General features: G+C 38.7%; 1 protein-coding gene across 4 annotated transcripts in view; it reads left to right on the top strand.

Annotated features, from left to right (window-relative positions):
- mdn1 (midasin AAA ATPase 1) overlaps positions 1-14,033 on the top strand; it is a 305,960-nt gene that overhangs the window by 91,122 nt on the left and 200,805 nt on the right. For all 4 annotated transcript variants that reach the window (XM_077586594.1, XM_077586596.1, XM_077586595.1 and 1 more), the window contains exons 18-23: positions 207-351; positions 2,828-2,924; positions 3,002-3,115; positions 6,875-7,022; positions 12,073-12,180; positions 12,256-12,407. In XM_077586594.1, coding sequence (XP_077442720.1) covers positions 207-351; positions 2,828-2,924; positions 3,002-3,115; positions 6,875-7,022; positions 12,073-12,180; positions 12,256-12,407 — 764 coding nt within the window. The remainder of the gene's footprint in view (positions 1-206; positions 352-2,827; positions 2,925-3,001; positions 3,116-6,874; positions 7,023-12,072; positions 12,181-12,255; positions 12,408-14,033) is intronic.

Genomic DNA, 14,033 nt, shown 5'->3' with positions numbered 1-14,033 from the left:
AGCTACGGAGCATCACATGGCTCCAGAACCTATGGTTGCCGACCCCCTTCCTAGGTGGTATAAAAAATGACTCACTATATTAACCGAACAGTAATATAAAGTAAAGACCGACCAATATGTCGACCCAATTTATGGAGACACTGAAATATTTGTTTCTTTTTGGAGGTGGGGCATTCGACCTGTTTCAAACTTCCTTTTTATTCTAGGGTACTTTAGCCAAGGCAGTAAAGAAGGGCTACTGGATCTTGCTGGATGAGATCAATCTTGCACCAGCAGAGACCCTCGAGTCTTTGAGTGGACTGCTAGAAAGCAGTGCTGGATCCCTGGTGCTGCTGGACCGTGGAGATTTTGGTAAAGAATTTAGTCTACTTAAAGGTTACCCATTTGTATTTTTGCTGTGGCCTTTTGCACTTGCTTTGCAGCTATTTCCAATCCTGTTGTGGGTAATTGTGGTTTTTCTTGTGCCATTTGGGAGTTTGTTTCCTGGCTATTTGCACTTAAGCTTTGCAATGTATTGTATGGCATTCACATTGTGGCAATTTGCATTTGTGAATTTTCCTTTAGAAAGCATGTTTAGACTTTGCTGTTCACCTAGAGTGAGAGAGATACTATAATACATTTAAAAAAAAATTAAGATGCTGTACTTGCCATTACTGCTCAGAGGTGGATTAAGAAGGAGGGATGGCCGTGAGCGCTAGTGCTCAAGAAGCACGTGAACCAACTATTGATCATGAGAAACGATGGCTAAAAACCAGGGCCTGGAAAATATTAATTTAAGTGTCAGAAATATATTTGTCTCGCAAAATAAATACATTTTAAATTAGGCCGCAGAAAATAAACATTTACATTTTTGCCGTAGAAATCAATAATTGAAAATGATTGCAATATATTTCTAAATCCAGTTATCAATATTTTGCACATTTACAAAAGAAAATCTGTGTGAAACTCTAACTCGCTAAGTTTTAAGCAAATGTATCACATTTGGCTTCCTATATAATTGAGTTTTGACATTGAGGGGGCGCTTCGTCTAGAACTTGCTCTGGGCACAAAATTCCTCTGTACGCCACTGTAAGGAATTAGAATATATTTCAATAATTGGGCGAAAATTATATTGGCGCTTAGTGTGAGAAAATTATTATTTTTTAATGGAAAAAATAGATTTAAACCCCCAAATCAAAATTTTGATCACTCCTGGGACTATTACCCCGAAGTTCCCATCCGAAATCAAAAAGAAAATTGTGTTTTTTTGTAGATTTATATGGGAAAAAAAATAGAAAACTATGGGGAACCTTCCGAAGGATAATACGATATGAGCGATCAACTGGCGATCCCAAGATGGAGTCTCACCAGCGCTTCGTTTTTCTTGGACATGTTGAGGCAATGTTGAGTACGGAATAACGTTTGCAATTAGTGGTGCGCAGCTCAAAGCGTGGGGTCAAAGTGGGGAAATGCATGAGCCAATCAACTAGCTCTAAGTGTCCCGACCAATAATTAGCCGCATTGTGATTACGCGGGTTACGTGTTCGCACTTGCGTTGACTGTGCACAGCGCACACACCATTTGAGCAATGTGCGTGCAGGCGTGTTTTTTTGCACAAATTTATTTGCGAAGTTCTCGCGCGCTACTTTTTTGAACGGCTTTATCCTCACTACCAAAGTCTAAAATTTACTACAAAATGCACGGCTTTTTGACGCGATGGGTCAAAGGGTGGTCGGGGATCGCCAAAAATGAGGGATTAGTGTAGTCACTACACCAGGGGTGGGCAAGTCCAGTTCTCGAGAGCCCCTATCCAGTTGTTTTCCATGTCTCTCTCCACTAACACGCCTGAATCAAATACTGTATTTACTCAAATAAGCCTATTTTGTCGGAAAAAAAATTATGACTGAATTGAGGGTACGGCTTATATACGCATAAAAACACGACTTGCAAAAAAACTGCAATTTGACAGCGCCGTGACACGATAACATCACGACAAAAACGCAAGCGAATGCCGATACGGTCATTTATTTCAAAATAGAGAAAAGATAAACGGATAAAACGCTAAACATTAATTTTGACGTCTATGAAGGAAATTCATGAAAAAAAAACGTATCTCATAAAACGTCACTGCTCGCTCGTGGCATGGACATCTTAGCGAGGTCGGGGCACGGCCATCTTGGTGAACTCGGCGGACAGCCATCTTAGGGAGGTCGTGGCGCAGCCATCTAGGCAAGGTCGGGGCGCTGCTGTCTACAGACGCGAGTAGCCTTGATTTTGAAATAAAACACAATTCCAACTTGATTTTTTTCGCTTTATTTCTTGTACGAAAGTGACAACTATTGGAGTAATATGAACCATCGAAATAATTGGGATAATTTGACATTAGAATCAATATGGCTGCCACAACATCTTAAACTTCTGAAAAGAAAATTGTAATTTCTGTAAACAGAAAGCATCAGGTTCTCATCAAGATAGACTTATTTCTTTTTTCAAATTGAATAATTTGATATTTAGCATTTACAAAGACAGGCATATTAACTTCCTTATGATATTGACCCTAATAATGTGCTTTTGATTCATACAGTATCTCAGAAATACCACTTGTGATGTTTTTTCTTAAGATTTTTCCTTCAAAGTAACACTTGTACTCCCCATTAAAACCATGAATAAAAATTGGGAATCAGGGGAGCGGCTTGGCTTATATGCGAGAAATTGTAAAATTATAAAATTGCAAGTTAAGTTTCAGGGTGCGGCTTATACGCGAGTAATTACGGCAAATTTGGAATTTACGGTTTTACTACATACGAAATGTGGCCTTTTATCTTTGTGTTCATCTGTTTTGCTCCAGATGCCCTTGTTCGACACCCAGATTTCAGATTGTTTGCTTGCATGAACCCAGCTACTGATGTGGGTAAAAGAAACATGCCCCTTAGCCTCAGAAACAGGTAACAAGATGCAGACGTGTCAAAACATGACCAAAGACTTCATCACCGCCTTGTCCTTTAATATTTGATCACTGCAGGTTTACCGAGCTGTATGTCACGGATCTTGATGATGAAAGAGATCTGCGGATATTAGTTTCAGACTACCTTAAAAACCTGAACCCTCAAAGAAGTGACATCGATGGAATCATAAGGTTAATAAAGTTTTCTCACGGCTACAAGCAAAATGTCATATGTGCACTATTGGGCTGCTAAATAGTGGGAAGATATGGTATGAATGATCATAAAAATTGCTTTGGCAATCTTAGAAGAGCCTTAAAGCAGGAGTCCTCATTAGTTTTAGCTCGGGTTTAAATTTAATCACTCTCTGTAGGCAAAATTGTTAAAAAGATCAGTTCACTATTGTCAGGTTCCCCATTAGACATTCCCAAAAACATGCCTAAATAAAGAGAAAAGACTCTTGGATTTTACTTGCAAGGAGGATGACACTTCTTTTTTGGTGTTTATTACATTCGGTGGCCCTGATTACATGAACGTAAAGTTAGTGGTGGATTACAAAATTGAGAGGTCTGTGTGTGCTTGTCTAAGTTGGTGCCTGTCACATTCATAAAAGTCAAATCAAATGAGGACCAAAGTGTCAGGAAGCCCCTTGGAGCTTCCGTGGTGGCATGCCCACTGTAGGTCCTTGAGCCTGCATTGACTTGGGCGCGAGTACTCCGAGGCGCCCTACCACCTTGTTGTTTAGAGTAAACAAGGCTTTCAGCAGCAAAGCTTATATTTAATATCAAGGAAGTCTGATGATAATAATGTGCGCATAACTAAAGGTAAGCAAAGCTTTCTTTAATAGCAATGATAAGCTTGTACTTCGTTGCAGGCAAATGCATTTCATTCATTCATTCATATTCTGAAACACTTTATCATTACTAGGGTTGCGGGGGGTGCTGGGGCTCATTTTTATGAACCAGAAGTTATTTGAACGTCTAGTTGTTAAAACCTGAGGAACGTCTGGTTTGCAATCCTGCATAGTAGAATCCACCTGTAACTATTTTTCCAGGCTAATTAGAAGTCGATCCTTTCAAAATTCAAATTTATAACATAAAGGCTCAAACATCTATTATTGAAAATGTGCCAATAAATGATGTAGTGGTTTGCCTCTTCATAATTTAAACCGATGAAGTCTCAAAGGGGGAGATTTCCGGCAGGAGGCATAGGACTGTGGAAAACAGTCAAAATTTGTAAACTTTATTGTGACGAGTCAAAATATTATCCTTCGGGGAAGTCCCAAAATCATTATTAAGGAGAGATTTTACCATACAAGTTTGACCTGGAGGTAGAGTCACCATTGGCGGCAAGTGGTAACTACAACATGTAAGCATTAGGTTTTGTTTCCATTTCCTACCTCATACGGAATGGTAAATATCTTCAATTTATGCCTCTCAACTCTACACAACAGAAAGCAGTGATTGAAAAATTATTTATCATCTAAAAATATTAAACCTGCATGTGTTTAGTGTTGCATTTTGGCGATATACCAACAAATACAGTGCCCTTGAAAATGTGTTTGTCCCCTCCTGATTTCTGCGTTTTTTGCATATTTATCACACAAAGGATTCAGAACATCAAAGCAATTTTAGTATGACACAGAGACAACCCAAGGAAATAGAAAATGCAGTTTCTAAATGATTTTATTTTGGCTCACTCTTCTGTGCAGAAATGTTTCAATTTTGCAATATTACAGAGTTTTAGCATTAACAGCCCGTTTCAGATCACACCACAGCATTTCAATACGATTTAAATCCAGACTTTTTTTTTTTGAGCCATTCAGAAGTGGACCTGCTGGTGTGCATTGGTTCGTTGTCATGCTGCATTCTCCAAGAGCACTGAAGTTTGAGTGCAGGAACTGAGAGTTCTCCAAAATTTGCTTGTAGACAGCAGAATTCATTCTTCCATCAAGTACACCAAGTCGTCCTGGTCCTGAGGGAGTGAAGCAGCCCCAGACCATCACCCTGCAACCACTATGCTTCACTGTTGGTATAGTGTTCTTTTGATGAAATGCTGTGCCTAATGTAACAGGCCGCACTCCTTCCAAGAAGTTCAGCTTTTGACTCATCAGTCCACAGAATGTTCTTTCAAAAGTGTGGAGGATCATCCACATGCTTTTTGGCAAACGTAATACGAACCTTTATATTCTTTTGGACAGCAATGGTTTTTGCCCTGGAACTATGCCATGGATATGGATGCCAGCTTTGGCCAGTGTTTTTCTTAATGTAGAGTAAGAACATTGACCTTAACTGAGGTCAGCGACGCCTGCAGTTCTCTCAATGTTTTTCTAGGTTCTTTTGTGGCATCCTGGATGAGTCGTTGTTGCACTCTTGTGAAATTGAACTCCGCTTTCCTACAATTTTGATAAGTCAGTTATTTTGTGATTTAACAAAGGGCGGCAATTACTTTTTCATAGAGGGCCGAACAAATTTGTAAAATTTTATATCTTGGTAAATAAAATCATAATTTAGAAACTGCATTTTCTCTTTCCTTGGGTTGTCTCTGTGTCATACGAAAATTGATTTGATGTTCTGAAACCTGTCTCTGATAAAAAAGCTAACAAACACAGAAATCAGGAAGGGGCCAAATACTTTTTCATGGCATTGCTGTTTTTCTAGTGTCATTGTTTTCAACTCTAAATAAGAAACACTCCATTGGTCACTTGGCCAAAGCAGTTGGTCTTTGGATCAAAAAATAGAATACTCCACTGGCCCCCACCATTTCCTTATCTGCTCCATCCACTTTGCTCTCCCCCCATGGTTGCATTGAAATGTATAGGGTCTGATATCTGCAGCGTTCCTGCTGGAGCAATTAACTACAAAACATGTTTTAAAATGTTAAAAAATCACAATACAATGCTATTTTTTTCCACGGCAAACAGACTATTTTCATCCTCACAAAAAACTATCTTTACCTTATGTTGAATGAACTTAACCCCTTTTAATCCAAGTAAACAAGTTAAATTTTTTTCAACGGTTTTATCACATTTGCATAAAATGGGGAAGTTCCTTTATCAAGTAAGAAAATAATTACAGGCTGTCTTCAAATGAGGACAATGGGTTAAATTGGGTTAAGGACATTTTCAATAAGGCTGCTGTTTATTCACAGGTATTTTAAGAGGCATTTACAAGGGAAAAAAGAGAGTATATAACAGGGAGACTTCACTTAGATCTTTTAGTGCGTTGGCTCGGTGTTGTCCTCCATCTTATAATGCTCATTTTGGGTGTTTTGTAGTCCTTTTTGCTTTCATGTTCTATGTTAGCCATGCTAAAAATAGCTGTTTAGTCCATACCACCTTCTTTGTCGACTGAACGTTGATCTGGAACTAGCGTTCATGTTGCATCAATGCCCCCGTTGTTTGTGATGTTTGGGTGGAGTAATTGCGGTTTAAATGTATGGAATTTTATCAAATGTTTTTTTTCTTGTCGACATTTATTTTACGGTTATTTTTGTTACCGTTTTGTCGTGCTTAAATCTTTTCTATGTAGGCGTACCACTGTATAATCAACAATCTGTTCATTGATACTTGCTTACTTAAATAAAATTGTCAATTGGTCGTGTTTAGTGTCTAATTCAGTAGGAATGAGCATAGAACACGACTACAGTTTGAGAATTTATTATGCAATCCAATGAGACCAGTTCCTGGCCTCCAGCCTGATGTAGAACATTGGAGCATGTTACCTTAAATGTAAATTTAATTCAGTTTACCTTGCAAGTCAATTTACTATTTACACCTGAATAATTTGTTGCTAGACATCTTCATATATAATACATTTTACAGATTTAAATATATTTTCTAGCATTACTAAAATATTCAGTCAATTATTATGAATTAAAATATAGAAGTTTATTTATTTACTGAATCTACAGAAATGTTCTTGGTATTAATGCTGTTTGAAATGTGTGTGTAGTTTTTATTTGGCAGTAAAGAAGGAGGCCTCTTCAAAACTTGTGGACGGGACAGGCCACAGACCCCACTACAGCCTGCGTACACTATGTAGGGCGCTAAAGTACGTAGCTGCAAACCCTTGCCGAATTCGGCAGCGCTCACTTTATGAGGTAAGATTATAATAATACTGCTATATGTGTGTGTGTGTATATGTGTATAGTGGTACCTCGTCACACGACCGCTCGTCATACAATATTCTCGTCTAATGACGGAAATTTCGATCGAATAATTCGCCCGTCATGCGATCAAAATTTCGTGATGCGACCAAGCTTTTTTGCATATCTTTCGTGTAAAACAATATCTACAAGCACTGAACGATTAATTCAGACGACTTTCTCCTACGCATCGACCAGGAAACGCACAACGCGCATGCGCAGGCAAAAAGAGGGCTTTCTGGGTAATGAAGTATACTCGTGCACACAACGCCGATAGGCAATGGCACTCTTTCTCAGAATGAAACTTAATTACCCACAATCAATACGTGGGTAAGCTGAGCTGTTGCATTTCCTGTTATTTTTATCATCTAATACGAGGAGTATTACTTCTCGTTCGCTGCTCCTAAGAACATCAGCGGCACTGGCTCGCAATTCCCTCTTTGTAATATTTCTGGTCGCAACTCTCTCTCATAGGCGCCGTTCAAAGCGGTTGCAACCAGAGCCATTACGACGAGGGAGTTGCGAGCCGGTCTTAATGAGCAGCGGAGCGATCGCTAAAATGTACTACAAGACTATTTCTCGTTGGCAAGTGGTCGTGGGTTATCCTATTGTGAGGACATTTGTGTGAATCATTTTCGGAATATTTTGAAGGGAATACGTAGTACAACAGCAAACAGCCCATCGATAGCGAACGTGAGGGTGGAGGCGTGGCAAACCGCCAACCTGGAAAACGAAGGTAACAAAAGATTACAACAAAATTAGAATTCAGTTTTGTGTAAAGTTACATTAAACGTATGTTTGAGTGTCTGTATATATTAATCCAAGTTAATTTAAATTTGTTTGTTCTGTTTACGAGTGCGTTGTCGTGGGAAAAAAAACGAAACCACACGCCCCCAAACGTCTCTGTCTCCCGTCGGCGAAATTTGCCCAATTTTAGTTGGATTAAACACATTTTATTACTATTAAACCACTAGTTATGTGTTACTTTGTTAATAGATGGCGAATTAGAAGAAATAAAACATTTTTCCCAATCCAATATCCTGTTATTGGTGTTTTTTCAGTGGGTTGGAACGAATTAATTTGTTTCCCATTCATTTCAATGGGAAACGTCCGCTCGAGTTACGAGAATCTCGTCATTCGATCTCAGTCCCGGAACGGATTAAGATCGTATGTCGAGGTACCACTGTATATGTGTATGTGTGTATGTTTGTATGTATATATATATATGTATATGTATGTATATACATATATATCTATATATATATGTATGTATATACAAATATATATACATATATATATATATATATACATATATATATATATATATATATATATACATATATATATATATATATATATATATATATATATATATATATATATATATATATATATATATATATATATATACATATATATGTATATATATATATGGATATATATGTATATACCAGTAGCGGGCCGTCAGGGCCTTCAAGGCCTTCTCTGCTGGCCTAAGAAATATCTGAATCATATTATATTTTGTCCATCAATACTTATTATTCCAAATTGTCTGTTAGCTTCCTTTCATTGCTTTCCCCCCTGGTTGCACTGCTTCCAGATGTGTGTTTTCATATTGAAGCATTTAACCAATCACATTTCAGCCATTATTTGTTGCCAGATCAGATCTGCCTCAAAGCCTTCACAATCAGTTCTTGCGGGGTCTGCTGCATTAAACAAGACTGTTGCTTTTAACCAATCAGATTTCGAGTTGACAACCCCACAATGATTTTTCATAGGCGTTAGCATTTTGCTGGCTGGGACATGTCATTGCTTTCACAAACTATGATTGGCTAGTAGGCGGGCCAAAGCAGCCAGAGATCGCAAACTCCACCCACATGACCGACAGTGGCAAAAACAAATGAATTCTGTTGCAGATTTCTCTCACAAAGCTATTTTCCAGACGGACTTTTCCAAAAAAAAGGACATTATGAAGAAAGGGCGGTCAACTCCGAAGCTAGCAAGCCTGTTACAGCCGGGAATATGGTGTGTGCGGCACTTTCAGTGTGCTAACTTAGCTCCACAAGCAAATAGTATATTGTTGTTTTGATTTAAAGCCATTTTCAAAACGGACTATGCCAGAAATATGACAGGACAGGCTCGACTTTCATCATTAGCTTCGATGGCGATAGGAAAGAAGGAAGAAAGAAAGGAGGATGGATATTGTGTAAAAAGGATTTTTGGTGAGTAAAATATGGCCATATTCCTAAATAATATTTCAATTGTGGGCCAAGTTCTGATATCTGAAAAGCTCCAGTGTTTGTATTTAAGCTCCAATGTTTGTATTTAATCACAAAATGCTGCTAGGAAGTGGATTTTACCCCAGTTTAATTTTTGGCGTTTCACCATTGACGTCCATCGCTGTCTTTTCCCGGGAAAAATCACCCCCCTGGCCTGGTTGTAATGTCTCTAAAGCTCCAGTCTTTGTATTCAATCAATAAATGATGCTAGGAAGTGGATTTTACCTAATTTTAGTATTTTAGTGCATTTTTTGTCATTTCACGCATGGACGTATCGACGTTCATCGCTGTCTTTTTACCGGGGAAATGATACTAAAAATGATGTCTAAAAAGCTCCAGTATTTGTATTTAATCAATAAAGGCTGTTTTCGGCTGGATTTTACCCCATTTTCGGGCAATGTTTGCCCGTACGCCATTGACGTTCATCGCTGTCTTTTCCCGGGAAAATCACCCCCTGGCCTGGTTTTAATGTCTGTAAAGCTCCAGTATTTGTATTTAATCATGAAATGCTGCTAGGAAGTGGATTTTACCCCATTTTTGTGCATTAATTTATTGATTATTTTTTATGTATTGCAGCTGTAGCTGCAGTAGAGGTTTTATAGCCATAAAATAGTTTTTGAGGGTTGGATTGATACGTTGAAGGCGATACCAGAAAATGCACCGCCTGCTACTGGTATATACATATATATATGTTTTGTTAACATTCCCTTTAGCGCCACACCGTCTAATGGATGCAAATTAATGTAACCCCAGCCTCTACTGTAGTGCCTTATATATGGAAAAAGTTTTAAAGTATATCATTCATTAAAGGTGTGCCTTATAATGAATGCGGTGCACCTTATAGAGCGGAAAATACGGTAATTGTTTTGTTTTTGTTGCTGCAGACTTCAGTCAAGCTCTCTCTGCTTCATTCTTTCGTGTTAAAGTTCCAATGTAATCACTTTTTGCAATATGAATCAACCTAATCTTGTTAAAAAGGTTTTATAAAACATTTTAAAGACTCACAGATTCGTAATTAATGAAATGGATTCATCTTCTGGACCTTCACAAGGCCTATGGCGTTGCTGGAGTCCTTGTGAGCTAAATATGGGCAGGAGGCGCGGTACAACATGAATTAGTTCCCAGCCAATTACAGGGCACCTATTATATGAACCACTATTCACACTGAAATCACACCTATGGCGAGTTGAGTTCATTGGTGATGTCATAGTAAGAACAGATTCGAAACGAAAAATAATTGATGGAAGTGAGTATATCTTGGAAATTGCTTTTTTTATTTAGCAAATTTGAAATTGTAGTCAATCAGAAGAGGAAGAATGTCTGAAATGAAAATGTGTTGTGTACAACTAGATCATTAGTTTTTATCCCAGTGGATAGTACCAAGACACCGACGAGACACTGTTGCCATCAAGTCAGTGATCAATTCTTTGTTAACAAAGCCATGGTGTCTTATTTTGATGCAACTAAAATCTAAACTACAAGGAAGCACAGGGATTAATTCATTTATTTTGCAGAAATAACAGATGGATGTTTTCTTTCAAACAATTTCCCTACATATCACTCAAACAATTGTGTTGGATCAAAATTTATCATATATATCTATATTAATCTTTGGAAATAGCAATTCCAAGAATACATTAGAAGCCTCTTGAAAGTATGCAGTAATCCCTCGAACATTGCGGTTAATGTGGACCAGACATGGGCGCGATAATCGAACAACCGCAAAGTAGGGTCACCCCTATTAAAATAAAATAATACGATTTTTTTTTTTTACTTCAGTGCTGAGTCCTAGTAGCAAGAGTGGCTTCTAGTTAGGAGTTTCAGTGTGGATTTTCACATTTTTATTAACTTGAAAAATAATAAATAATTGCTTCAGTGCTGAGTTCTAGCAGCAAGCAGAAGACAGGGAAGTGACTTCCAATTGCGAGTTTAAATCTGGATTGTCACATTTTTATGAACTTTAAAAAATATCCCCAGAAAAAAATTCTGCGATGTAGTGAAGCAACGAAAATTGAAGCCACGATATTCGAGGGATTACAGTACAATGTGCGTTCAAAATGTTCCACTTCTGGTCAATGGTGTAGGCATCAAGAGAGAGACTAGTAATATTTGGATATACAGTAAAGCAAGTGGAAATAGTAAGGCTGCTGGTGCTGAAAAAGGAAAATGGTGCATAAAACTGTTGAACATTCTTTTAGTCTTGGAAAGGCTTTATTTCTTTTTCCCTTAATTGTAATGGGAAAAATTAATTACGATTTTGAATAAATAAACTTCTCAAACAGCCTTCAGGAATGGATTGTGGTCGAGAACCGAGGTACCTCTGTATATTTATTTTTAACAATTTACAAGACTACAGATTGTGCATCAGAGGTCCAATCTACAATATTTTTTCAGTAAAAACATCTAACCCTCTAAAATAGGGATGGGCAAACTATTCCACAATGGGCTGCAGTTGGTGCGGGTTTTCGTTCCAACCTAGGAGAGAAAACCTTTCCACAATCTGATATTTTAAAGGTGCAATCATTGGATTGCATTCAAAGGCTTCTTGTTTCAGCACAAACTTCATTGGTTAAACTGTCTCTGTTGGATCGGTTGGAACAAAAACCTGCACACACAGCGGCCCTCGAGTACTGGTTTGCTCTAAAATCAGTGTAAGTCTAGGTTACCTCTCGCACAAGTCTGTATCTGTACTTGGTGATGATAGTCCACTTATCTTATGTTTGCAGGGTTTCTGCCTTAGCTTTTTAACTCAGCTAGACAGGGTTTCCCATCCTGTCGTCCATACTCTAGTTTGCAAGCACATCTTGAAAGGAAACACCAATTGTCTGAATCAAGTAAGTGCTCCTAAAATGATTTCTTACGCCTTACCTTTAATCACATGCTCTCATACATGATCATCTATTTTCCAGCCCATTGTGGCTCCATCAGGTAAACCATGTGTGGCTATAGAGGGCTACTGGGTTTCCCAGGGAGATTTGGAGCCAACTGTGGATCCAAGTTACATTCTCACTGCCTCTGTGAAACTCAATCTGCGGGATCTTGCCAGAGTAGTATCGGCAGGGTAGGTACAATACATCAGTAAGAGCGCTTCACTATTTCCACATTTTGATATGATACAGCCTTATTCAAAATGAATGTGTTCGCTGTCTTATTTGTTGTTTTTCTTCATTATTTCAATGTCTTATTTTTTTAAAAATTTAAAAAAATCTATACTCATCACTTCTACAGTCATGGCCAAATGTTTTGAAGATGGCACAAATATTACATTTTCACAAAGTCTGCTCCTTCAGGGTTTTTAGGGGGTTGCTTCATGTTTCTATGGTGTGATGACATACAATTACAATTAGAAGCATTTCACAAATATCAAAATTATATTGTTCCCTTAGCTTTTTTGTTATGACCTTTGCTTTATGACAAGGTGCTCCATCATGCTGGAAAAGGCATTTTTCCTCACCAAATTGTCCCCTGAAGGTTTGGAGAGAAGTTCAATTGATGCCAAACAGGCACCCGGGCGCCCAAGAAAGTCCAGCAAGCAGCAAGACCATCTCATGAAGTTGTTTCAGCTATGGGATCAGACCACCAATAGAACAGAGCTTGCTCAGGAATGGCTGCAGGCAGGTGTGGGAGCATCTGCACTGCACGCTCAGTAATGCAAAGACTTTTGGAGGAAGGCCTACTGTCAAAGAGGGCAGCTAAGAAGCCACTTCTGTCCAGCAAAAACAGGGACAGACTATTATTCTGCAAAAGTTACAAGGACTAGACTGCTGAGGACTGCGGTAAAGTCATTTTCTCTGATGAATCCCCTTTCTGATTGCTTAGGGCATCTGGAAGAAGGCTTGTTCGGAAAAGACGAGGTGAGCGCTACCATCGGTCTTGTCTCATGGCAACAGTAAAGCCTCCTGAGTCCATTCATGTGTGGGGTTGCTTGTCGGTCTGGGGAGTGGGCTTGCTCACAATCTTGCCTAAATCACAGTGATGAACAAAGAATGGTACAAGAATGTTCTCTGAGAGCAACTTCTCCCAACCATCCAGGGGCAATTTGGTGATGAAGAATGCCTTTCCCAGCATGATGGAGCAACTTGCCATAAAGCAAAGGTCATGACAAAATGGCTTAGGGAATAAAACCTTACAATTTTGGGCCCTTGGCCAGTAAACTCCTGTTCTTATCCCATCTGGAACTTGTGGTCATTCCTCAAGAGGCGGGGGAACAATCAGAAACCCTCAAATTCTGACAAACTCCAAGCATTGATTATGCAAGAATGGACAGCCATCAGGTAGGATTTGGTTCAGAAGTTGATCGACAGCATCCCAGTGAAAATTGCAGAGGTCTTGAAAAAGAAGGTTCAACACTGAATGTAATTCTCGATAAAAGATTTTTATACTTGTGAAATGCTTCTAATTGTATGTCATCACACTATAGAAACATCTGTCAAACACCTAAAAACCCTGAAGGAACAAACTTTGTGAAAATGTAATATTTGTCACTCAAAACTTTTGGCCATGACTGTACATACAAAATATTCACGTTACAAAAGCCCTCAATGGGATTCATTCATTTTATGAACCGCCCTATCCTCACAAGGGTCGCGGGGGTGCCAGAGCCTATCCCAGCTGACTTTCGGGCACGAGGCAGGGGACACCCTGAATCATTGACCAGCCGTTCGCGGGGTACAAGGAGACAATCATT

This window comes from Stigmatopora argus, chromosome 19 (genome assembly GCF_051989625.1).
Source record: "Stigmatopora argus isolate UIUO_Sarg chromosome 19, RoL_Sarg_1.0, whole genome shotgun sequence".
Taxonomy (NCBI): domain Eukaryota; kingdom Metazoa; phylum Chordata; class Actinopteri; order Syngnathiformes; family Syngnathidae; genus Stigmatopora; species Stigmatopora argus.
The sequence above is the reverse complement of the archived record's forward strand: the minus strand, read 5'-3'. Positions and strand labels throughout refer to the sequence as shown.